The sequence below is a fragment of the Castor canadensis genome, chromosome 4 (genome assembly GCF_047511655.1).
Source record: "Castor canadensis chromosome 4, mCasCan1.hap1v2, whole genome shotgun sequence".
Taxonomy (NCBI): domain Eukaryota; kingdom Metazoa; phylum Chordata; class Mammalia; order Rodentia; family Castoridae; genus Castor; species Castor canadensis.
The window spans coordinates 164,896,403-164,922,350 of NC_133389.1; the positions used below are offsets into that span (position 1 = coordinate 164,896,403).

General features: G+C 47.4%; 1 protein-coding gene and 1 long non-coding RNA gene across 7 annotated transcripts; one reads left to right on the forward strand and one right to left on the reverse strand.

The window, feature by feature from the left end:
• Positions 1–66: 66 nt before the first annotated feature.
• Positions 67–21,534, reverse strand: Igfbp5 (insulin like growth factor binding protein 5). The gene is made up of 4 exons (XM_020186370.2): positions 20,431–21,534; positions 6,261–6,490; positions 5,642–5,761; positions 67–4,505 (listed from the first exon to the last, which is right to left on the reverse strand). The coding sequence occupies exons 1-4, from the start codon at positions 20,762–20,764 to the stop codon at positions 4,374–4,376; spliced, it is 816 nt and encodes a 271-aa protein (XP_020041959.1). The 5' UTR covers positions 20,765–21,534; the 3' UTR covers positions 67–4,373.
• LOC109701010 (uncharacterized) lies at positions 18,036–25,202 on the forward strand. Of its 6 annotated transcripts, XR_012447379.1 has the most exons (8): positions 18,397–18,620; positions 18,748–18,802; positions 21,232–21,255; positions 21,401–21,442; positions 21,549–21,659; positions 23,627–23,767; positions 24,537–24,670; positions 24,911–25,202. It is a non-coding gene; the product is annotated as an uncharacterized lncRNA (long non-coding RNA). The 6 variants fall into 6 exon arrangements; XR_012447376.1 differs by lacking the exons at positions 21,232–21,255; positions 21,549–21,659 and adding an exon at positions 18,036–18,214 and having other exon boundaries at positions 18,499–18,620; XR_012447378.1 differs by lacking the exon at positions 21,232–21,255 and having other exon boundaries at positions 18,399–18,620.
• Positions 25,203–25,948: the final 746 nt, after the last annotated feature.

Here is a 25,948-nt window from a genome sequence, read left to right on the forward strand (position 1 = left end):
TAAATTATAAGTTGAATAAATAGTATACAGCAATCTTCACTTTTTTTAATAAAACGTGAGATCCTCTGGTTTTTTTCTTTTTTATTTCCTTAAGTACAAAATACTAAACAGGAGCAGAGCTCTTTCGCATTCATGTGATTTTTTTTTTTTCTGCTTTTTTTTGTCCCACAAACTGGTTTTGTTTGTTGGTTTATTTTTTCATCTTTTTCACCAGTAAAGATTATGAGCATTTTTTTTTTTAAAGTTGAAAACGAAAAAGAGGAGAGAACAGAGCTATGGTATGTCTGTATGTAACACTATAAAGAACTACAGTAATATGTGCTGTGGTTATTGCTGTCTTAAAAAAAATAAAAACAAAAACAAAACAACCGGTAGGCAACTCGGAATCTGAAGGAATCTTGTCTGACAACTGTGCTATCCATACGACAGGGCTACTGTGTGACGGTGGTGTTGGTGGTGGTGATGGGGCTGAGGCTGGTGACCAGGGACCAGAGAAGTGGGGTGAATGGATACAGGGTGGCTGTGGACCCCTTCCCCTCTGACCCTCCACCTTCCTTTCCCCATCCGGAAGGATTTAAGGAGAGGAGGCCAGAGTCAGTGAAACTAACTAAGTAGATACGCCATTAGGAAACCAAGAAAGTATGCTTTAAAAAAAACAAAAACCTAAAAGAAAAAAAAAGGTGGAGAAACAGTGCAAAATAACTCTTGCACTTTAGTGGTTTTAAAAATAAAGACAGTACAACACCCAGGTTGTTGGTTGGTCAAACCCCATTCTCCTGTCCTGCCATCTTTCAGTACTTAGCTTCCTTTCTCTTAGAAGCCAGAAAGTTCCTCTCCAAGACTAGAGGGCTTCTTCTCCTTGGCCCACTCTTCTCTCAAGTTCTGGTTCTGAACCAGAGCCCTCTAGGGGTCTGAATCCATGTGTGGAGAGGGTGCTGCCCCCAAGAGGGCTTGTCGCTGCTAAGGAACTGGGTCAAGGGACAAGGATGGTTAAGGCTCACCTCCCCCAGAGGAGGTTACTATGGAGACAGAGGTGGTGATGGGAAAAGGGGGCAAGGGAGAAGAGGAGTGACCACAGAGGGCCTCCTGAGCCTCTCTTCCTCCCCCATATGGGGCTGATGTACCCAGACCTGTTTGTCTAGGCCTGGCTGTCGAAGAAACATTTGAGTCTCCTCCTCCCCAGGTACCCTACTTTGCCTGGATGGGTCCAGGTGGGCTGGGGAAGGAGAACCAGTCCTGGCTAGGCCTGGCTGGCAGTAGTAGGGGAAGACAGAGGTATCTTTTCCACTGCTCTGAGGCATGAGTCACAAGGGAATAAAAAGAGGCCTTCTGTGGAGCTGGGAATTGGGGCAGGCAGCATTTAGACCTGAGGCCATAGATAACCTCCGAGTCCAAGGCCTCAAGGGGAGCAGATAGTTGGCCAAAGGCCAGCCTGGAGCTGGGGAGCTCCCCACTCAGGATATACAGCATTGCAAGCCTGCTTTCCCTCCCCCTGCCATGGGAAAGACAGTATTCCTTTCCTGTGGTCTCCTCACTCTCACCTCAGCTATGCCTTCTATTTGGGAGGTTTAGTTCCAGCTGGCCATGAAGGTCCAGCTTCCTCTAGGGAGAGGCCAGCTGCCTAGCTGCACTCCCTGCACGCAATAGAGAGACTCACAGGTTTGGGTTAGGAGGCACTTGGGAAGCCCCAAGTGTCTGGCAGGGGGTTAAAAACCACCTGTGGCTGACAGCAAAGAGCCCATGAAAGGGCAGAGGCCAGCTCAAGGTTGAGCAAACAATGGGATAAAGAGAGTACCTCTCTCGAGAATCAGTCCGGTCCTTGGAGAGGCGGGGGTGAGGAAGGAGTTCTTGGCTCAGTCTTTTCTTAGGGGGAATGACACCCCAGTATCCACTTGACAGATAAACTGCCAAGATCCAAATAAAAAATGGCAGAAAGAAGAGGATCATGGAAGAGATTCAGGATACTGGCCTAAGACATAGAGAAGTGTGAGTCAGGGCTGTAGGGACAGTTGTGCAGAGATGGGGTGCGCTGACCTGGCAGGTCCAATAAGTCCTCACAGCTGCCATCCCCATCAGGCCCTTTGTCTCATGAAGATCAACCACCTCTCCCATCCCCAGCCAACTGTTCTGTGGGGGGATAGGAGACATCCCCCAAGCTCCATGGCAATATATCTCCTGTGAGTTGAAGTACATTTGCTTCTTTGCTGTCCCTCTGTTGGCCCAGGTTCAGTGTTGTTGATAGTTTCCACTGTGCTATGCCATCAGGAAAGAGCGGAGAGAACTGTGTCCATAGCAACAAAGGGCTTCCTTTACCAGTGTTCAAGCCCCCTGTCCTGGCAGTCTATTATCAGTTTTAGGAATAGTCCCAAGGTCACCCCTTTGTTGAAGAAGTCAGTGAAGAATGGGATTTTTCTTGGATCAGTATCTGGCTTGCAAATGACAGAACCCTAGGAGTTTCCATTCCCAGGTTGTCTTAGGTCTTCCTTTCATCCTCCACCCCCAGGAAAAACCATGGGCCAGCCAGAGTGGAAGAAGAGCTTGAAATACTCTTTGCCCTCACGTCCCTCATGGTGGGCTGAAGGTGGGGCATCTGAGCACACTGTCTTGCCCTTTAAATGCATGGCAGGCCTACTGATCCTTGTTCCCATTCAGCTTCTCAAGTCTACAGCCTACTTAAAATTACCCAACTTCCCTGGCTCTATGGCCTGGATTCTACCTTACACTTCTACCTTACAAACCAGTTCCCCATTTTCCTCTCTCTTTCCTCTTGAATCCCAGAGGGATTTATAAGGTAGGGAACCCAAGGAAAGTTCTATTGGCTTTCCCTCTTTCTACTGCCATTTTTGTTCCTCCAGCCCTCTGTCCCTCTGGTCCATCTACTGTTTTCCCCTATTGAAACTTTTTTCCACCACCTCCCTCTTTGACATCCCTCATGTCAGTGTCTCTCCTGCTTTGTCAGCCTGGAGAGTGGGAGAGGCTTAGCAGGTCTATCCAGATGAAAGGAAAAGGCTAGGGCAGGAGCAGTGGATCAAACTTGGACCTTTTGGGCTCATTTGGTATGGTGTCCAGAGACAGTTCCTTCCTGAGGGTTTGAAGGCTGAAATGGAATGAGCTGGGCAGCATGGTGCAGGCAGTTACCTGGCCTGGTGAGTAGGTAGGATGCAGGTGGGGAATCATTAAAAGATCCAACGCTGCCCCATAAAGAGCTGAGTTTATGGCTCATGCCTAAATAAAGCTGGTTGCTATGGGTGATATTAGGAAAATATGAATTTTCCTCGTTTGCCTAGGATGAAGAAGCTTCTCAATACACCATACGAACTACTTTGAACAGGTAATGCAAGCCTTTGAAAGAAAGAAAGAGAAAAAGAAATAAAGTGAATTTATATGCCTATATACGACTATATGGAGCCTTGTGGATAAATACAAGCCCATCTTTTTTTTTTGTTTGTTTTGTTTTGTTTTTCAGCCTATCCTCCTCCATACAGGCTCTGTGCTAGTTGTGTATTGGATCAACCCAGGGGCTGAAACCATATGTTTCAGCATATTTTTTTGTCACTCTGGAAGAACAAGTCTTTTCAATCTGGGATATGCGTTGATTTCTAAAAACCTGCATGAGGAGTGAAATACGCAGACATATTTAATTTTTAATTATCTGCTTAGGAAAACCAATCTAACACCACTCAATTCTGAATTTGCTTTGTTTTCAGAGGAATGGAATGCATTTAGTCTTTATAAATTTGGGGTAGAGAAAACACTCCACTAGGGTAAGAGGAGAGAAGGGACAGGAGGAAGGTCCTCATTCCAGCTGAAAGAAGAGGTAAACCTAAGAGAGGTACTGACATGTTTTGTCTTTTCCTTTCTCCCCCTGACCAATCAAGGCTGGGAAAACCTCCAAGACTATCACTGAATGCCATATCTTAGGCCACACCTTCTAGTGCCCCATCCTCTCCCCATACCAAGCCAGAGCTGGACACAAAGTATGGATTCAGCTCTGGTCCTGGTACCCTTTCCTTCTTGCCTGCGTTCCTCTCTTCCTAACCTTCTCCATTGTTCTTTCTCTTCCACACCAATGCCTTCTTCTCTCCTCTCCCTCATTCTCTTTCTCTCTTCCCTTCTCTGTTCATTTAACTTGTCTCAAAAAAGAAAACCATTGTCAAGGGGTAAGGGGTCTCCTTTTCCTTTTGCATCTCTGTTGTTGCCATTTTCAAAGTTGAGCCCTTGCTAGAGATTCCGAGGTCCTCAGTTTCCTCAAAAAAAAAATATATATATTTTCCCTTAAATGAGATGAAATGAGTGGCGTCCTGGGGAGGAGGGAGGCGCTGCCTGGAGTTGGGGCTGGGGGTGGGAGGGGGAAAGGAAGGGGAAGGGACGCATCACTCAATGTTGCTGCTGTCGAAGGTGTGACACTGAAAGTCCCCGTCAACGTACTCCATGCCTGGCAGCTTCATTCCGTACTTGTCCACACACCAGCAGATGCCACGTTTGCGGCCACGAGAAGGCTTGCACTGGGGGTGGGGGGACAGGCAGTGAGACAGCTGTACTGAAGCCTTGCTTCTGTCTGCCCTACCTCTTCTCCACCCCATGACAGACTCTCATCCCTAAAGAGTTCAGGGGCCACACTCAATCCTTGGGGGTTCTGGAGACCCATTTCAGCTTGCCCTTGGGTAGCTCCTACAATCCCTGTTTTATGTTACCCATTTTGGATTCTCCAACTGGGTATTTTCCAGGGATCCTCAAGGGAGGGACATGATCTGATAACCATGGTCATGACCATTGTAATAAGAGGCATACTTGTGTTCCAGACACTGCTTAGCACGGGTCAAGTCGCAGGAGCTATTCTAAGTTCTTTACAAATATGAGTTACTGACTCCTCACAGCTGAGAGCAGTGGGTATTGCTGGTCCCCATTTTACCTGAGGAACTGAAGGCATTTTAAGTATCTGGGTCAAGGAGACACAGATGAAGTGGCTGAGCCAAGATGTACCCTAAGGCAGTCTGGCTCTTAACTGTTAATTTCGACTAGGGGTCTGCTTTAGGCAGTGTCAGGGTCGCCTGGGAACTTGTTAGAAATGCAAAACCTTTTGAGCTCACCTCAGATCTGCCAATCAGAAACTCTAGCAAGCCCTCCAGGTGGTTCTTAAGCCTTGGTAGTTTGGGAACCACTGCCATAGGCTAAGAATTACTAGTTGTCTGAAAGTAGGGTTGTGGAGCCTGGCTCTGAAGTGACATGAAATGATTTCTGACAGTACATGGAGAAAATATGTTTTAGAGTCCTGTGTGTGTATGTGTGTGTGTGTGTGTGTGTGTGTGTGTGAGAGAGAGAGAGAGAGAGAGAGAGAGAGAGAGAGAGAGAGAGAGAGAGAAAGAGAGAGAGAAGCACAAACAACACAGGATGTGACTCATTGTTACAGTTCCCTCTTTCAGTGAATCCACGTAGACAAGGTGTAGCCATGAAAAGTTCGGTAGATTATAGTACAGGAGGGAATAAGAAAAGTCATGATTGTGATATGTGAATGGATATTGCACATTTGGGAAACACTAAATCATTAATGGTGGAAATCTCAGGCACTTGCCCATGGTAGAATTTCCCTGGCAGATGTCTGCAGCTGTTTGATCTTGGAAGCATGGGGTAGGAAATGTACCTGCTTTCTTTTGTAGAATCCTTTGCGGTCACAGTTGGGCAGGTACACAGCACGAGGCACCATTCTTGGGCTGGCCTTGAGTTCCTGCAGGGAAGCCTCCATGTGTCTGCGGCAGGGGCCCTGTGAGGACAGGAGAGATGAAAGGCCTGGCAGGACCAAGGGGGCTACGCAGAGGTGTGACCCAGGTTGTGTGTCTGGGGAATGTGGCCAGGCGAGTTCTATTTTCCTGTTTGTCTTCCAAGTGACCCACCTCAGCTTTTTATCCTGCTGAGTAATGAAGACCAGAGGCCTGGGTCTTCAGATACTGTAGACGGATGTTCAACCTTTTCTGAGGACTGGACGTAGCTATAGGGGTCATAAATCTGGTGTGGTCACTGTGCTGGCATTTACTTTCCTTGAATGGGCATTTCTATTCCACTCACTTGGACAACTCTTGGTTCTGATAAGTACAAGCTCCAAAAATGATCTTCCAAAACCCTGATGTGAGTTACTGTGTTAAGCAGTTTGTCCTTTGCTAGATCTGGTCTACACAACTCCTGATGCCACAGATGTCCCTGTAGATGCAGGAAAAAGTCAGATGTTGGGGTGGTGGCTTAGGGAGAGAATTCCTGAGACTCACCTGCTCTGATTCCTGTCTCATTTCAGGTGCAGTGATGACCCGGGGGTGGGCAGTGTTCTCAGCACCCCCTACAAACTTGGACTGGGTCAGCTTCTTCCTGCGGTCCTTCTTCACGGCCTCAGCCTTCAGCTCGGAGATGCGAGTATGCTTGGGCCGGAAGATCTTGGGGGAGTAGGTCTCCTCAGCCATCTCAGAGGTGGTGGGCTCCTCGTGCTCACGAGAATCTCTCTCTGAAGGGAGAAGGGTCGGAGGATTAATGTCTGAGAGCTGGAAGCCCAGGGTTGGAAGGTTTAGGGTGAGAGGAGTAATAGAGGCTGAGGCAGACAAGGTCTCAGCTCTCCTGGAGCTCAGCTGACTGGAGGAATCCAGAGAACAAGATCCAGGGGAGGAAAATCAATGTTCATTGAAGGGCTGGGAAGTTTCTACATGATGAAGTGTAGGTAGGAAGACTTCACAGAGAAGGAGAATCTTCTGAGGGCAGGAAGAAGGAAGGGCAAAGAAATGGTTTATGGAGAGCAGTTTAGTAGCCAAGGGGAATGGATTAGTAGATGAGATGGTGGTTGGGGCAGTTGTTGAGATGTAAGAACCCTGAGATCTAGGCCAAGGTATGGAAATAGGGGACAGCCTGACATGGACAAGGGTGGCCAAGTCTGTCCTCCCAGTAAGGCCTTTGTGCTTTCTTTGTGCTGGGCTTTGAGACCCATTTGGACCTAGGGAACCAGGGGGAGGAGAAGCACGTGGTAGAGATCATGATAAGGAGCAGGAGAGGGGGAAATGGAAGACAGGACAGTCAAAATGTGGGGCCTGGAGGTGGTCAGGGTGGAGGCAGATGGAATCTAGAGGCCTTGCTTCCCGCTCTGACTCAGAAGTGGCTTTGTGTTGTGCTCCAGACGCTGGAAGGCTGGAACATTACTGAGCTCCAGTCTGAGACAGGCTGACAGTTGGCTTGGGCTAGAGCAGTTATATATAGGAATGACCTGGTGACAATCTATACTTAGCTGACTTGTGACCTTTAGAGAGGTAGGACTTTGTTCTTGTATCTGTTGATTGTTAATCCCATCTGCCCAGCCCTTTCCAGTCCACAGAAATCCAGTAAATTCTTTTCTCATAAGTACTGTCCTTTCTAATTTAATCTCCCTGACCCCACAGCCTTAGTGGACCTAGACTGAGAAGACGTAGGTTACTGTTCCCAGGTGGGCAGGGTGTGGTTAGGATGGCCCACAGTGAAACTAGGTATGGAGACAGGTGGGAGAGGGAGGCCCAGACTTCACTGCCCTCTTTGTGTGGGGAGGGGGTGGGTCTTGGGGCTGGGAGTGGATCTCAGGGCCTCGCACATGCTAGGTAAGTGCTCTACCACTGAGCTACATCCCCAGCCTTTTCTTTTCAAGTACTCAAAAAGGAAATAGGGCCTTGTGTAGCCCCAATAAATAGAGTGAAGGAAGAATCCTACTCCATTCTCCCAGAAGTCCCCAGGAATGGTAATGGATAGGCATCTGAGATGGGAAATAAAAGAAGAGGGAAGAATTTGAGGTCAGGATGAAGGGACATAGTAAAGATGAGAGCCTTTGGGAAAGACACTGTTGTATGTAGCCTGAGAGGCATAGAACTTGACTTTTGGGCTTTCAGCCCAGTAAAAATTTAGGAACACATGAAAGGAGACATTTGGAGACCTGATCGAATTTGGTCAGGATGGCGAGTGACAGGAAGCACCTGAGCACCTGTTTCTCCTTGACAAAGCCTCCAAGGCTTTGTAGCAATCCTAGTGGTTGGTGCAATTGGGATTTTATTCACAGGAGAGGAAGGAAAGTAATGAAGATAATGAAGGGATAGCACGTGGAAGAGCTGTAGGCAGGCCCTTCATGAACCAAGTTTACCACCAGTCCTCCATTCTGGCCTCTTCCCCTCTTCCCCAGTGCCCTGACTCTGTTCATTAGCAGTATACCTGCTGTGGTGACTAAGCCAAAGTGCCAGATTTGTCTGATGTGATGGAATACAGGATACTAGGGACTGGCTAAAGGAACACATCTTGGGGGAAATGACTTTGTTGGTTGCTGGACAGGTTAGATTGGAGGTGGGGATACAGGAGGACCATGGCTGGTTTGGGGACTTAGTGAAAATGCAAGGGCGAGGTTCTGCCATCCAGTAACAGACCCAACCTGAGGCTCAGTCTGGGGGAGAAGGGTATGGGGCACAGGAGGGTTTCCGGCCTGTCTCACTGGGTAACTTGTGTCACTTCTCAGCCTCTCTGGGCATCAGCAGGTGCCCTCGTCCTGAAAAGCAGTGGGGTGCTGCTGGAATAGGGGAGAAGGCAGAAAAAGGTGGTCATGAAAGCCTGATGGCATTGCAATGTATGCAATTTCAAGTTCTTAAAGACATCTGGGATGGGGATGCCCATCCCATCCTCCTCTAGCTACCTATTTGTGTATGTGTGGGGGGGAGGAGAACTCTGGTGGGGAAGGGGAGCTCTGTCCCTTTGAGCAAAGGTGTCATCTTTCTGCTGTCCTCTCAACTTGTTCTTTCTCGCTGGCCTTTAAGGCTATGGAAACATGGTGCTCTTCCATGTATCATGTCTTCTCTACATCAAGACCCTTCACCTTTAGGACTTTTCTAAGTACCTTGGCAGCCTTAACCTTGAGTCACCCTTCCTGACAGGATGGGGCTGTGTTCAATAAGCCTTGGGACAAGTTTATTTTGATATTTTGACCTCTTTTAGTCTTTTCTTGGAAAGTGTTCAAGTGATGATATCAGCAAACAAAACATAAAATCTGTTATCTTTCTTTTTTTTTTTTTGGCAGAACCGGGATTTGAACTCAGCCTCATGGTTGCTAGGCAGGTGCTCTACCACTTGAGCCACTCCACCAGCCCATTTTTTTGTTTTGGGTATTTTCAAGATAGGACTTCACAAACTATTTGCCCCGGGGGTTGGCTTCAAACCACAATCCTCCTGATTTCTGCCTTCCAAGTAGCTGGGATTACAGGCATGAGCCACCAGTGCCCAGCTACTGGTATCTTTCTTTAAGGCAAACCCTTGGCCACACTGAAGTGGGGTTTCTGAGGGCACCCCACCCCTCCCCTTCTCTCTTTGGCTGCTTCTGAAGGGTAGGCTTAAAGTTTGATGTGCCTCCTGGGTCTCGGTGCCACTTAACCCCATGGGACTTACTTAGGCAGCAGGAGAGTCGAGTATCAAAGACACTAATCAGGTCTTGTGGTCACCTGTAGACTCCAGAGAGACAGTGGAAACTTGGACAACAGCCAGTGTAGAGCCACGAAGATTAAAGGACTGGAAAGCAAGACTAGAGCTGGAATGCCAGAGCCAGCTAACCCTACTCAGCTGCTTTGTGGCTGAATCATAAATAGACTTTCAACTTTGGACAGGTTTAAGTTTTAGATGAAATAAGAGGGCACGAATTACTGCCTATTCCTGAGCTATTTCACCAAGAGAAAATGAACCCAGGTTGTGGAGGGGATTTAGGTGGGATACAAGGAAGCACTTCCTAGTGAAGCTTGCTCTACACTTGAACTGCAAAGTAAATTTACAGTGGGCTCTGGAAATTGACAAGCAGGTCAATACCTCCAGGTGGCCGGTAGATGGCGCAGGAGACAGAGCCACACAACCTGGGCTCGTTCTTCTTTTTTTTTTTTTAATTTTATTAAGGGAGTAAGCAATTTTAAAGTCTGGCATTCGGATTACTCCCTCTCCTAATTTTTTGATCACTGCCATCTTTTTCTCTGTTTTTATGTGTCTCCAGAACATATTTGAAGACTCAGGGAGATAGACAAGTGAGGGATGCTGGGAGAATGGAGAAAGCAGGTGCAGGGGTTAGAGGAGAGGGGGACATGGCTCATTTGTGTTTCTTTAATCTGCAAATAGAAAGTGACTCAGGAAGGGAGGAACACCCCGGATCTTTCTCTCTCTCTCAAGGAAGGACTCTCCTATTATCCTGCTATTTGTGTGGGGGGTGGGCTCTGAGTCTGCTATGGCATCTAGCCTTAGTCCTTCCAGTTGGCTTTCCCTGCCTGTACCCTGCCAGGGCTCAGCTCTCTGTTCACACAGATGCTATAATATCCACATAGTTACATTCAAGGACTGCGCTCTTCTCCGTGTCCCAGCAAGCACAGGGAGTATCTGAGCATGCACTCATTTGCTGTGGCCCAGAGGCATTGCAGGGTGGGCAGTACTGCACACAGAACCACTGCACAATGTCCACACCCTGTCCAAGCTTCATGGCCTTCTCCAAGGCCGCCCTGTGGCCACTGCGGCTCTCTTGTATGAGTTCTAGGAAGCCTCCTACTAAGAGCAATGGATGGGTCCAGGTGGAGACCTGAAATCTCACCTTCCACCCTGTAGCTCTTAGTAACGTTGTGGCATGTCAACATCTTGTTTATGGGTGGTGTTAGTTTCCCATTCTCCTGGACCTCATAATCAAACATAAGAGAAACCTTGGTGGCTTAGATATTGTGACTTGACCTACAGAAGTTAAAAATATTAAGGCATACTTGGAATTCAAGCTCTGGAAGAGTGAAGGGCTTTGTCAGCCCACCTCCACCTGAGGAGTCTTCAATCCCTTCCCCTCTCTCTCTTTCTGAGGCAGGGTCTTGCCACGTAGCCCAGGTTGGCCTCAAACTCATGATCTTCCTGCCTTAGCCTTCCAAGTGGTGGTATTATGGGTTTGTGCCACCTGGCCAGGCTCTCCAATCTTTTTCTAGTCAGAAGACAAGATGGGGATGCCAAGAATCTCCCTATGAAAAACACAAATGGCAGTCGGGTTTTCTCTAGCACTCGTTCCAGCTCCTTGTGGACTGTAAATAGTCAACTTCTTATGGCCAAAGCTTTGCCATGTATTGTCTCCTCGGTGGTATTCAGTAAATATTTTTTAAATACACAAATGAATTTTCCCAAGAGGCAAAGAGAAATGAGTCTAGAAGTATTTTTGCAATATAAGATTGCACAAGCTAGAGAGCATCGGATGCCTTGAAAGATCATTTCATGCATGTCCCTGCCTTGAAGCAGAATCACCCTGCTCTAGAGAGACATAGGGAAGCAAGGAATGAGCAAAACCAGGGCAGGAAAGAAATAGGTATCCCAGATCTACGGGGCTCCTCTTTGGTCTAAGGTAGTGCTGTCTAATACAGCAGTGAGGAGCCAATATGGCTATTTAAATTAATAAATATTCAACAAAATTAAAATCTGAGTCCTTGAGGCCAGGTGCAGTTGGCTCAGGCCTATAATCCTAGCTACTTGGGAGGCTGAGATTGGGTGGGTCGTGGTTCCAGGACAGCTGGGGCAAATAGTTCGAGAGACTCCCCCATCTCCAAAATAACCAGAGCAAAATGGCCAGGAGGTGTGGCTCAAGCAGTAGAGGGCCTGCTTTGCAAGCTTGAAGCCCTGAGTTCAAGCCAGAGTCCCACCAAACAAACAAAAAAAGAGTCCTTGGTTATTCTAGTCACATTTCAAGTGTTCTGTCATGACATGGGATTGGTAGCTACTGTGCTGGACAGTGCAGATATAGAACACTTTCATCATTGCAGAAAGTTCTACTGGACAGCGCTGGTCCAGGGCACTGATCCACGCCTGGGTACAGACGAAAATAGTAAGGCTAGGCTGGAAGCTTCACAGCCCTGCTCCCTGCCTTGCTGTTTCCCAGCCAACAAGCAGTCTCCTGCTTTGGCTGCAACGCAAGGCTTGTGGGAGAAAAGGGACCAGCGGCTCACTGTTTAAAAAAATGTAAGACATGTCTCAGTCTCCTGAAGTCTGTTTCCCAGCTATGGATGCTAATTAACTCAATTGCACTGTGTGTCTGTGCGTATGCATAAAGAGAAAGGGCACAGGGGTGGTAAGGAGGGACTGTGGAGCCTCTCAGGGGAGCTGCAACTGTCTCTCTGTCTACCAGTTCCAGCCCTGACTAGCATCTGTCTGGCACTAGTGTCTCATGGAAGACATAGTTTTTCTTTTCCTTTACCATCAGTAACAGGTGTGAGTGTCCTGGGTGTTTAGTTGAGACAGGGTGTCACTATGTAGCCCAGGCTGGTCTCAAATTCAAGATCTCCTGCCTCAGCCTCCTGAGTGCTGGGATTCCAGGTGTGCACCACTGTGCCCATCTTCCTGGGTTCATTTTAACCAGAACTACAAGTTGAGACAGAAACAAGTGCTGACCGTCCAAGAAGGAAACAAATCCAAACAACTGTGATCCCAAGGAGAAGAGGGGCCAGAAGGGCCACAATAGGGGAGTGGAGAAGAGTGAACAGTGAGGGCTGCATATACCCAGCTGGGTTCCTCTACGACCCCCATTTAGACCAGGAAACTGGAAATGGTTAAGTGTTCTAGAACAACAGCAAAGTTGGCTAAGATGGGAATGCAAGCCCTTTATATCCTGCATGCATCAGATAGCACGGTGGGTAAATGTTCAGAATCAGGAGCCAGACTAATGGGGTTCGAATCCCAGCTCCACTACTGAGTAGCTATAATAAGCTGTGTTGCTCTTGGCCTTCAGCTGCCTTTCCTGAGAGGAAGATGGGCAGTTAACATTGACTCAATAAACCTTGGCGCTGATTTACTTTGATTGGGGTTTCTTCTTCCTCTCTGTTTGGGTTTTCTCACCAGTTATAAGGAGTGTGATAATAGCTCCTTCTCCCTATGGTTATTATGAGGATTAAATAAGCCCATACATGTTAATTAACTCTTAGCACAGGTCTCTGTCTTTGTAGGCCTCTATTGTCTCTTATCTCTTTAATTCTAATCAACTAAATTTTTGGTTGCTTGGTACCTGGCTGACAGATGTCTACTTCTAGACCACAAGATGTAAGGCTCATTTGACATCAGAAAGGGTTGTCAGAAAGTGATATTTCTTCTCTCTTCTCTGGGGCAATTAACTGCAACCCTGGGTGAGAAGGACTTTGCACGATGCTCTAAGCTCCACTTGGAGCCCCAATCACCCTGGGAGTTCTCCTTTCTGGGTAATTCCACTCCTTTACGCTGAATTAAGGACATTGGGTGTCTTTCCCTAAAGATGGACAAGAAAAGGGACCCAGCACCCTTCACAGTGTGTATGTAGCAAATGTCAAGCTGGTGACATCCACAGCGTGTAAGGATGAACTCCCACTTACACATACCCCACTGTGTAGGAACAGAGGTAAACAAAGTCTCTTTTTTTTCTGAAATCAAATTAGGATTCAGGGCCATGGTTTTGGTGTGTATTTGTTGGTCCCTGGGAGTGGCTGGTGGTAAATGTAGACATAAGAAAGACATACTGATGCACAACTCCCAAGATAAGAATCCACAGTCCAGGAGTTGTGGACTGAGGAACGTGCTCAGTAGAACTGTCTATATCTGTTCCCCATACACCAAACAACCGTTTCTGGCTTGGTCACATTTCCATTTAAGACCCATTCACATTACAAACTCCTGGATGACCAGAAGGGGGCAGCAGGGAGCAGGTAGCACTTCCATGACTTCCTAAGAGGGATACTGCTAGGAATCAAACAAGGGAGTCCTGTCTGTCAATGAAACCTCAAACTCTTCTTTATTGACTCTTTGGGGCAAGAAGGGGTAATGGACTAAGGGATTCCCTTCTCAGGTGAGGGACGGGCTTGCTGGTGGCTTTGTGCTGTTCAAGTTGGTGGTCACTGAACATGTGGTTACCAAACACTTGAAATATGACTAGTGAAACTGAGGAACTGAATTTTAAGATTCATTTAATCTTAATGATCTTACAACTCAAAATTTAGAAAGATACTTAGTTTGGTTATTGATGAAAATTGAAGTGTGTTTGGAACAACTATGGTACGTGAATCTACCTTTTCAACTGTAAATTTTATGAAGTATTTCCAGATGTGCTGCAAGTGTAAAATGCACACTAGATTTCAAAGACTTAACATTTAAGAAACAGTGTAAGCTACCTCATTACATTTGAGTACATGCTGAAATGAGATTTTGGATGTATTTATGTTGAAATATATTGCTGAATTTATTTTTCATCTGTTTACCTTTATAAAATTGTGGCCACTAGAAATTAAAAATTCTGTGTATGATATTACAGTTGGATGTGCTATTCTAAAGGAGCTAGGAGACTTGTCTTTGGCGGAGTGACAAAGGGATGTAATGGTCCCAATGGTATGTTCTGGATGGTTCAAATAACTGGAACTCATATAAAACAACCCCAAGAACCAACAGAGGTCATCTGAGGCCTAGGTCTGAGTGCAAATTCAGTGGGACCTTACTTCAGAATTTGGCAAGGGAAAGATCACATCTGAAGGTTTAGGCTGAGGGATCAAAAATAAGATAAACTAGGGCTGGGAGTGGTGGTTTATGCCTGTAATTTTATTTCAGCTACTCAGGCAGCAGAGACAGGAGGATCAAGGTCTGAGGTCAACTCTAGGCAAAAAGTGAAAAACCCTATTTGAAAAAAATAACAAAGACTGAGGGCATGGCTCAAGTGGTAGAGCACCAGCCTAGTAAGCTCAGGGCCCTGAGTTCAAGCCCCAGTATGTGCAGGGGAAGGTGAACTATTTAGTTGAAACCTAAGGGTTAAGATGGCGGGTCCAACCTGTTGGAAGAGGGGCTCTTGGTATCTGCCTCCTTTTTAAGCATTACCGAAGGAAGGAGCTGCCTCAGCCTCCAAGATAGGTTAGGATTGCTCTTGGCGTGGCCTCAGAAAGCCTGAGCTTCCTGCTATAACCTATAAGCATATCTCCCCTCTCTGCAGAAGTATCTGGACATACCTGCATGTGTTCACAAACAGGTGGCTCTCTTCTTCATCAGCTTTTGGGCAGATGGTTCCCTGTCTGTCCTTCTGATGCAGCAATCCCCCAGTCATCTCTGTCACCCAACCCTACCTAGATCTGGTCATCCTCCTTGCCAGCACAGGGAGGCCTGTGCTGTGGAGGCAAGTTGCCTTGGGAAGCAGACTACAGTGGTATTGTGTTCTCTGCAAAGATGAGACACTGCTGTGTAGCCAAGGGGAGGCAAAAGCCTGCCTGCCCACATCAGGAGAGCTCCTTGTCTTCAGGAAATGGAGTTTGGCACATGGACCTGGAGGCTGGGCTGAACACCATTCCTTCATGCCCTTCTTTCCCTCTTCCCTGACCAAACAACTGGCCTAAGCCAGTCCTGTTTGCAAGACTGTGTAGAAAAAGGGACAGAAATAAATGAGAGAATAAGAGTCTTCACTCTCCTGCCCATGAAACAGAGCACCTCCAAGTGAGGGGCTATTCTTTCATTTTTACAACCAACCACCATGGGGTGGGAGCATCTGGCAATGTTGGCTAAAGGCCTGATGGCAGGTTAGAGCAGACCCTGGGCAAGGGCTCCTACTGACTAGTGAATGAGCCATGAATGGTGGAATGGAGGGCTGGGATCCTAAGGAGAAGCTGATTTTGAGTGCTGTCTCTGCCCCTAACCCTGTCCCTTTTCTTGGGCAAGTGATTTCCTCAGTGTCCTTGCTGGTGAAGTGAGGGTCTTGACTGTGATGACTGCTGTACTTTCCTTCCAGCTTTAACATTTTTTTTGGCCAGTATCTAGACAATTCTAGGACAGAGCTAAGCTGAGTGGCCTGGCAGGAAAGGCCATTTCTCCACTCAGAGACATTTCTAGTCACTCCTCAGGATTAATATGAAATAAATAAATAAATGACATAACAGAAATCATGGAAAGAAATGGAACTGAAGGCAAAAGGGGAGTTCTCTGGATAGTGTGAGGAGGGAAGTAGAAGCCTACACTGGTCTTCTTGTTTGTTTGTTTATTTACTTCTGCAGATATATAATCAATCTTATTGCTTTGAATAGAATACCCAGATTGAAACTTAAGAATGGTCTCCAGGAATTACACCCTTTGCACCAACTGTGGTAAAAATGCAAAACCAAAACTAAACACCCACTCCCTGCCCTTGCCTACTTGTCTCTCTGGGCAACCATTCTCTGGCCTCTCTTTCTGTTCTAGTCTCTTGGTGGGAGTGTTTATAGAATTCATTTAGATTCTGTATGTAGCGGCTTTGGAGGGCAGTGATCTGTTCTTCAGTTTTATTTTCTACACATTAAATATCTCCAAGTTGCATAGGAATAGCTCAGGTACAAAGTGAAAACTGGACAAATCTTCTCTCCCCTTCCCTCTCATTCCTCCTCCCTGCGTTAAGGGACCAGAGCTTCTGGATGGCTGCTCCCATGCCCTTTGCTCTAACCCTCGAGGTGACCTCTGGCTGGAGGGTCAGCTTGGTCCTCCCCTGCAGCTGCAGGCCCACCTGCCTACTCAAAGCCAGCTCAAGCCCCAGGACTAACTCACAGCTGCTCAGACTTAAGACTCCTGCCCTCAGGGGATGCCTTAGAGTTGGGGGTAGAGATGGGGGGAGGTGGGAGGGGAGGGGAGAGTACTAAGAGGAAAAAGAGAAATGGGGAAAAAAAAAGAGGAGCTCTTACTGTGCCAGCTGTGCTCCTTCTTCTGGGCTGAGCTGACACAGCAGAAAGCAGGGAAAGATGGGGAAAAAGGCAAGAAAAGTCAAGTTAAAGCACCATCCCTTGTCTTCCCAATTCCGTTTTGGTTGGCTCAGGCACAGCCGGCTCTCAAAGACTTGTTTCAAAGGGAGGGAGTGCGGGTGAGAAAGGAATCTGGCTCCTTCAGTTTTCCACGATCTTGTTCAACCCAGACATAAATTTGGCCAATAAACCTTACTCTGGAAATTGACTTCAGCATGGCATTTGGACCAGGCTTGGAGTTGAAGCCAGGGTGATGGAGGCCAAACCCCTCAAACAAGCAAAGGCCGGATTCATTTTCATTTAGGTAATGTTTTTTTTTTTCTTTCTCTCCTTGCTTTCCCAGAAGCATATTTTCTGTCCCTCTTTGCCTCTTATTTCTCAATGACAGGGCTGAAATCCAGAACTTCTCCCTATGTCTCAACCTTTATGTCTCTGCCAGGCCAGGAAAGACTTCTCAGACTCCCTTGAGTAAGTGGGGCTCTAGCTCACAAGGCCACAAGGCCCTTCCCCAAACAATATCCAGAGCAAAGCCTGGGCCTTTATTGGCCAGCTTCAGCTCACTGGTATTTATTGAGGTTGGCCCGATAAAGAACTCCTGTCCCTCACCTCCCTCCAGGCTCGCACACACCACCCTGTTTCTATATCTATCTCTGCCTCTGAACTGGCCAAAATAAAACGCAGGGCCAGGCGCGGACTCCAGCACCAGGCTCCCTCTAACTACTCCCTCTCCCGTTGCTCAGCAACAGCCCAGCACAACACCAGTCTTCACAGCCCTGCTCTCCCTCCCGGAAGCTTTGGCGGCCTGCCACATCACTCTCCTCCGCTCCCTCCCCATTTCTGATTCCAGAAATGACTTTTTATGGGGGGGTGTTATATAATATAAATAATAAATAATATATACTTTTTGGTTGTACATTATATAAATGTATAATACTGTATATGTGCATTATATTACACGTTTTTACATAAACATGTATGTGTGTGCCTATGTATATACGTATATATGTATAAATATGTATATGTATGTATATATTTATATATATTTATGATCAACTGCGGGAGAACGATAAATTCTTACAAGCACTGTACAGATTTTGGTGGTAGGGGTGGGTGGGAGTGGGGGGGCGGGTGGGCGAGGTAGGTGGATTGGAGACCAGGAATTTTGGCTTAAGGATTGAAAGGCACCCTCTTCACGTCTCGCTGTTTATTTTCCTCTCCTTAAGAACGATCTCTGAAATATCTCTAACTTTTCTGGGCCCCACCCAACGGCTCTCTAGCTCAAAGGCCTTCTCCAGCAGCTCCCAGTCTCATTTGGTCTGTCCGGGAGGAAGGCGCTAGCCTGGGTCCGGGCAGAGCACAGCCAACCCGCAACTGCAGCCTGCCAGGCACCTGCCCTAGGCGGGGTAGGGTCGGCGAGAAGTGTGCGGCTGGGGCAGGGGCGAGGAGAGGAGGTTGCCTCGGACTTCGAGTTGGCTCAAAGATATCCTGAGGTGGGGGATGAAGATAGGGCTGCAGAGAATTCTAAAGGGGATCTGATGTGGGACAAAAGGTGCGTGTGTGTGGGACAAAAAGTGCGTGTGTGTGTGACAAAAAGTGCGTGTGTGTGTGACAAAAAGTGCGTGTGTGACAAAAAGTGCGTGTGTGTGTGTGACAAAAAGTGTGTATGTGTCCGTGTGTGCGCGCGCGGAGTAGGTTGGACCGGGAAGTTGGACGCGCCTGCTTTGCCGGCCCAGCAATTGCGCGCGCGTGCGCCGTGCGCGCACACCTTCCATAGGAGCTACAGTGCATCAACCACACCGCTGGGCAATTAAAGTGGGAACAGGTTGCTGCCGCGTGATAACTTCCACAATTTTGATGTGACCGGATTGTTATCTAGAGAGCTAGCTTCTGAGCCAGGTAATCAATTCATACCTTTTCGAGGAGGGGGGCAAAATCTTAGTAAAAATAACCGTAAATCGGTGTCTGGGACTTATGGGCTTGCAATGTCCCCCAAATTCCCCACTGCTCCGCCCCTTTCATGCAGGAACCACCAACGATGGTCAAAACCTGCAGTTCGCGGGAATCGAGGCTGAGCTCAGGCAAGCTTTCCTGCATGTTGGCAAGCGCCGGCGCCCTTCTCTCTACATAATAGTGCTCATTTAAGAAAACTCATGTTGGGGTGATCGTGAGTAATGGAGGGCGAAAGGTGGGGCTAATGGCCTTGTCCCAGTAAGAAATTAAACCAAATAAACATCTATTAAACTCCAGTACCACTTAAATAAATAAATAAAAACAACATGTAGCTAAGTCCGAACACCTTTAGGAGAGAATCAATAACCGAATTAATGCCTCAGAACCCACACTTTTTGTGTATGGTTTGTTAAACTTAAAAAAAATATATATATATATTTAAGTATGTATATATATATTTAAGTATATGTAATAAAATGTGTATTTAAGATAAGGTAACTCCCAAAAGAAATCTGATTTAAGAGGCACAACGTTCTAAGTAGCTCTGTCAATCATTTAAACCCTAGACTCCAGGCGCCTAGAATTTGGGGGCGGGGCAACCGGGGGCGGGGTAAACGGAGGGGAGGCGCCTGGGGCAGGGCCTTTCAGTCTCAGTCCCTTGAATTTTGCATTCTGCATTTCCAGGGCCCCTCACGCATTTATGCCACACCCAGTTGTGATCTGGTTTGAGTGACTGAGGGAGAAGGGCTGGGGGCTAGGGTGGAGTGGAGGGGGGCGGGATAGGAGGGATCAGCATAGTCTGGGAAGTTGCTATGTCTGAATCCCCCATCACTTTACCTCTAGTCCACCCTTCATTCTAGGTAAAAACTGAATCAAAAGGCGGAAAAAAAGAAAAAAAAAAAAGAAAAGAAAAAAGGATGGGGAGTGGGGAGTAGATTCTGGGAGGAACATTCAGCATAGAACGCAAACCCTTCTTTCCTACCCCCACCCCATGCCTTACCCCAGCGCTCCTGAAGTATTTCTTCTCTTCCTGAGGAAAAAAACCTTGGCATTTTGTAGTTTAACGTGTTTTACCATCTACCACAATCAATCATACCCAGTCAAAAGCAATGTGTGTGGACGTGGGAGGGGCCTTAAGGCCCCCACTCAGAAGGCATTAGCTACCAAGGTGGGGTGGGGGGACGTGCGCGCTCACGTGCGCCCAAGTAGGGGGTGGAGGGATAGATGTCTGAAGGCACAGGGGGTGGGAAACGGGCGGGGGGGGGTCTTGGAGGGACAAAGGTAGAATTAACCCAGAAGATAGTAACGCCTCTCTAGGCCCCAATTAAAACAATGTTTTAACAAAGAGATTTTTCTTTTCAAGTTCAGAAAAAAAAAAAAAGTATGGGGGTGGAGTGGAGGAGGGAGTTGGTAATGTAACATTCACTCTTTTAGACTGAATATTGGGTACCAGAGAGTTTGGACCTGAAGACCGAATAGGAGCTCAGAGTCAGTGTTCCAATGAGGTGATGATGGTGGGGATCGCGTATGGTGGAGGCAGGGGTAAGAAGGAGCGAAAACTGGGAAAGGCTTAGTTAGACGGCAGCCCAAGGTAGCAGGATCCGCCAGAGCTCTAAATCCGAGGTGCAAGGACCCACCCCGACTACTCCCAGGTTACACCAGGCTCTAAGCCACTTGCTGCGCAAAGTGCGCGGGCCCATCCCGTCCCGCGTTCCCCGCCCGGGCGCCGTGTATCTGGCACACTGCGCTCGCTCACCGATCTTGGCTTGCTCGCGGTAGCTCTTCTCGTTGAGGCAGACCCCGCGGCCGTGCAGCAGGGCGTGCAGCGGCTTCTCCTCGTCCTGCCGGGGGAGACAGCGCAACCCCTGGGCGCAGCGCTCAGTGTAGACGCCGCACGACTGCCCCTCCGCCAGGGCGCAAGTCATGCAACAGCCGCAGCCCGGCTCTTTGACCAGCTCGCAGCCCAGGGGACTGGGGGGGCACATGGAGAGAGCTTTCTCGTCGCAGGGCTCGCAGTGCACGAAAGAGCCCAGGCCCTGGGCGGGCCCCGCATAGGCGGCCAGCAGCAGGAGGATCGTGGTGAGCACCATCTTCTCCGAGTCTCTCTTTACCTCGGGGCGGGGCAGGAGAGCGAGAGTGCGGGGAGAAAGGGGCCAAGAGCGCGCCTCGAGATTTTTTTTTTTTTTTTAAATCTCTGGTAGGTAGAGCAGGTGCCCTCCCCCAGAAACTTGCAAAATGAAGGGAGAGAAAGAGAATTGAGGAGTCTGCAAGCAAGTCCCAATTGCAAGGATTAAAGACTTGCAACAGGTTGGGGGGGAAAGAGCCGCGCCAGGTGCACGTAGAGTGAGCTGAGGCTGGCGAAACCCCCAAGCGGGATTTGGTCAGAATTGCATGGGGGGAAAAGCCACAAAACTGCTCACCCCAAAGCAACCACCGAAATAATGAACGCGGAGGCTGTGGAGAAGGAGGTGTGTGGGGGGGAAGAAGAAAAATGGGTTTGAATTAAAAATTTTTGCTTAAAATCTAAGATACACCTCGCTCCTTTCTAACCCTCCAGCGGCGCGCCGCTGCGGCGGAAAAGGTAAGAGACGTTGGAGGCAGCAGAGAGGGTGGGAGAAAATGTTGAAATCAAGAGATAATAATAATAATAAAAAACCACACCAAACCCAAATCCTAACTAGCACCTTTTTTCTCCCACTGTGCCACCACCTCTTCGAAATTCGCAGGTTCTGCGTGAAGTCCGGAGAAGGGTGCAAACCCAGGAGGAGGTAATGAAAAAGAGAAAAAAAAAAAAAAAGAAGAAGAAAAAAAAAAAGGGGGAAAAAGCCCACACAGCTTTGCAGCTCTTTTCTAGCCTTTCCCCCCCCCCGGCAGAAGTTTCCAAAGAGACTGCGGGCTCCGGTCGAGCAGGCGCTTTTAAATAGACGGCCCCTGGCTGTCAGCCAGTTTGTAGCTGCAATTTGAGCTCCCCAACACCCAACCCAGGCAAGGATGCCAAGCTTTGCAGCACAAACTCACACGGGGTGGGGGTGGGGAGAGGCCTTCTAGACACACGGGGGCTCCCCTTCGCTCCCTGAACAGCACCCTCCTCTCCCCGGAATGTGAGAAAGGGGCTTCGGGGACAGGCTGGAGTTGCGTGGAGGGGGAGGAGGTGGAGGGACGAATGGAAGAGAGAAGTCTTCAGAGCAGGGTGAACACAATGAGAGGGACTCTGTCTCCCCCCTCCTATCCCTTAACTAGCCAGGACATGGGCTGAGGGAGTCATATTTTCTTATTAGTCTACTGGATTTACACCGTGCCCAAGAAATTCTTCCCAACCTTTGGAAAACAACTGTTAGCTAGTGTCTGTTATCATGTAAGAGGTGTGTATATGTGTGTTTGTGGGACCAATAATGTATGATGGCCAGTGATGGGTGGTGAATTAAAAAGAAAGGTGGGGGAAAAAAAAAAAGGAAGCTAATCAGGAAGCCCTGGGGACAGGGATTTAATCAAGGGTGTTTTTTTTGTTGGTGGTGCAGTGACTGTATTTGGTCATATGGTCAATCAGTGGTCACTTTCCTTCATCTACATTGTTGGCCAGGGAAGCTCTGTGTGTGTGTGTGTGTGTGTGTGTGTGTGTGTTTGTGTGTACTTGCAGAAAGGGACATCCATCTAAGCAACACTGCTGGGTGCAAGTGACGGGCACTTGAGTCTGTAAACTTTGCCTCGTGTCCTAAGGTGTCCTTATGTGGAGTTTTAGATGGAAGGAAGGTGGACTGCAGTGGTACCATTCATGTTGCTTTCAAGGGCTATTTCTGTTGGGCAGGGCCGTTCCTGGAGGGAATGGGTGCCAGACCAGGCAAGATCTTGTCCTAAGATTAATGGGTGCAAACAGATACATCTCTGGGATATGAGGTGACAGGACCACCGGACCAGAAACATCATGACACTTGAAAGCTCAGTCAGTCTATTGGACTATGGGACTCCTTCTTTCTTTAGAAAAATGAAAAAAAACCCAAAGCCTTGAAAGAAGGAAGATGGTGGGCAGGCGGTGGTCTGCACATGCAAGTCAGAAAGAATGACCAGTTGTCACTGCCTCTTTGGGGAGTACTTGGGGTGGGACTGTTACCCCTTTTACATTTCTCTTCCTTTCTTGCTAAGTGCTCTAACCTTCCATTGGAGAAGGGGCTGCATTTCATGAAGTTTACCACTAGACTGCACCCTTATCTATGATAAGAACTCTTTCTGGAGGACTGGTTTTAAGAAAATATTTCTCTTGCTAGTTTGATTTCAGGATCATCTCACTTGTTGCTGTTCACACCCCCAGATCCCCATCTATCTTCTCCTTATCTCTTTGCCAAAAGGCACATTTTAAAACAAGCCCAAAGTTAAAAGTTGTGTTTTTGCACCTATTGCCAAAGGGGTTTTAGGTGTTGGCTGGAAGAGGGAGGAGGAACTGTGTGTAATGATTAAAAAAAAAAAAGCAGCAAGGCTGCTTCCAATTGCTTCTCCCCTCTGTCTGTTGGTAAAACAGGGAGCAAATTAATATTCAAAAATCTGGTGTAAATATTTTAGAAGTTAGGGAGATTAAGTGTTGTTTTCTCATTCGTGCCAAGTTCAGACTAGAAGAGTGGCAGAGCAGTGTGTGATCCATTCCTCCACTGTTCAGCTGGCACACTGGTGTCCTTGAGATAAGGGGGAAAATGGGTCCTCCTTCCAAAGAAATATGAGTTGCTTAGTTCTAGTCACCATGTTCTCAGAAGATGGACTCCAGTGACACTCTTTTTGTCCAGCTGACTTCCAGTGACTGGAAAATACCAGGCATGAAGACAAATATAAGAAGATGAGAAAGGCAGAGAGAAGAGAATGTGCTGGGAGATGGTCCTTGGGAGAGGGGCCAGGGAGAGAAGTCACTTTGTAACACTGTCATTGTTAAGCAACCATTCTTTATCTCTGCTTTCAAATGGACTTAGGCAGGAGGAATTCAGGGATTGGCCGTACTGTCCAAGGACACCTGAGGGAGTGGGCTTCTCCAAAAGCCACAAGAGAAAGAAGAATCCTTAGCATCTGGGATTGTCTACAGTGATTCTGTCCAAAGATAGGGGACTGGCCGGGTGAGTTTTGCACGGAAGAGGCCACAATTAGTATATGACAGTGGAGGACAAGGGTGTTGGGTGGTCGGGATGCCTGTGGACCTCTCTTGAGCTCATTCCCCTCCCCCAGGCTTAAGGCCTATATCTCATCACAGTTGCGTGTAGAAGATTGCTTGGGTAGAGAGTTTATATGGAGTTTCACTGGGAGGGGCTCCTTTATTCTTGCCAGATTCAAATGTCTCAGGCCAGGTTCCCAACCTAGAGACCTCCCTTGCTGCTTTTTCACTGCCACAAGCCTTCCTCCTCTGCCATAGCTGAGCTTTTGATGCCTTTAGCCACATCTTTCTTGGAGAAGTAGGAAGTTTAATGGCATCCATTTGTGACCCCATTTCCCTAGGGATCGCCCTCTTCTTTCCTTTAAAAGGTTGACTGCCTATCGAAACCAAGTTTTGAAAAATGCAATTGAGTGAAGGATTTGTATTCTTTATCTGGACAAATTTCAAAAGAAACAGAGCACTTTTATTTTATGAAGTTTACAAGTGCTACTCATGATCGTTTTCTGTGAGCTTCAAAGTCATTTCCGAGGCAAAAATGATGCCTGATAACACGGTTTGGAGAAGCATGATTTCTTAGTAGAACATAAAGTTTATGGATTCTCCTGCTTGGAGAGGAAAAATACCTTTTAGGGAGCTAGACTCTCTGCTATGTGTTACTCTCACCAGTATTTCAGACAAGCTTATTTGTAGCATTTTTTTCAAGACTTATGATGTTGACTTCAGTCCTTTTCCAGGAGACCAGCACACATCAGGCATAATGCTACTGTCTCATCTGTGTCCCAAGCTAAAGTACAGCGTGACCTTAAAAACAAAACAAAACAAGACAAAACAAAAAAACCAACAATCCAGCCCTCAGGTTCCTCCCCAGGTAAGTAAAGCTCAGCAGGACTGAGGTCTGTGCAGACCCAGTTGCTCAAGGCAGCTTTAGTGTAGTGACGCTCCTGAGGGCTAGGTGGCAGAATAGATACATCCTTGAAAACACGCCTCCTTTCATGTAGGGAAGAAGCAGACGCTGGTGTAAGAATTTAACAATGGGGCTGGGGGTGTGAAGGAAGCAAAAGCTTGGATGGAGGGCCATACTGTATACTGACACTCTGTCCACTTCTAGGGTCCACTTCTATGCCACCCCAGTTTCCATGCTGCCACTCACGCCACAGTGACATCAGCCTGAGCTGCACAATCATCCAAGTCCTACCAACAGCTGCATTCACGATGATTTCCCTTGGAGCAAGGCATGCCAGCTCAGAACTTGATGACTTGGGGTCATGGACAGATGTCTTAAAACTTCTCTGATGTTTAAAGTTTAAAATGTTCGGCTACGTCTTATTATCGCTCATGTTTTCTCTTTCAACAAAATTGGAGAAGAGGGCAGAACAGGTTCTGCCTGGAAGCAAGAGGGGTGGGGGGAAGAAAGAGGGGGCAGGGGGGAGAAATGGCCTAAACAATGTATGCACATGTGAATAAATGAATAAACAATAAATAAAAAAGAGTTTAAAATGTTCATCTGTTGTACACATTCAGGGAACAATTGTAGATTTCTTGTACTTTCCATACTCATTTAACACACGTGAACATTCTGGGATTTTGTTGATAGATCACCTGTCCCGTGCTATCCTGTCCTCTTGTCTTGGCATGAGTAGACACTCTTCAAATAGCTCTGCATCCTTTCTGTACAATGGCTTTCTGTGAAGTTTCTTATGAAAAGAGGTAGGATGATTTGAGGGTCAAATCATGTGTTGCTTTAGGGTTAAAATTTTGTAGTGGGGCTTAGTGCAGTGGCAATTTAACTAGAGTCTAAATTGACCCTGAGGCTGACTGTTATAAAGGAGCAGGAGCTAACTGTGACTCAGAGTGATTTGTACCCCTGTGTGAGCAGTATACAAGTTAATAGTTTTACGAATTGATGTTTAGGTGGCTCTGGAGCAGATCCAGACAGATAGGGCAGAACAGAGAGAGCTCCATAAATACAGTTTCGGGTTGGAGCCCTCCTGTCTTCCTGGATCACGGGATCTGGCATGTTCCTACAATGGACAGCTCAGAAGCTGTGTTAATTTTGGAAAATGAGATTACCCAGGAAAAGTGATTTGTTGTGATTTAAAAGACAGAGGGGTAAGTCCAGATGAAGAAGGGAGGGAGAAGAGGTAGG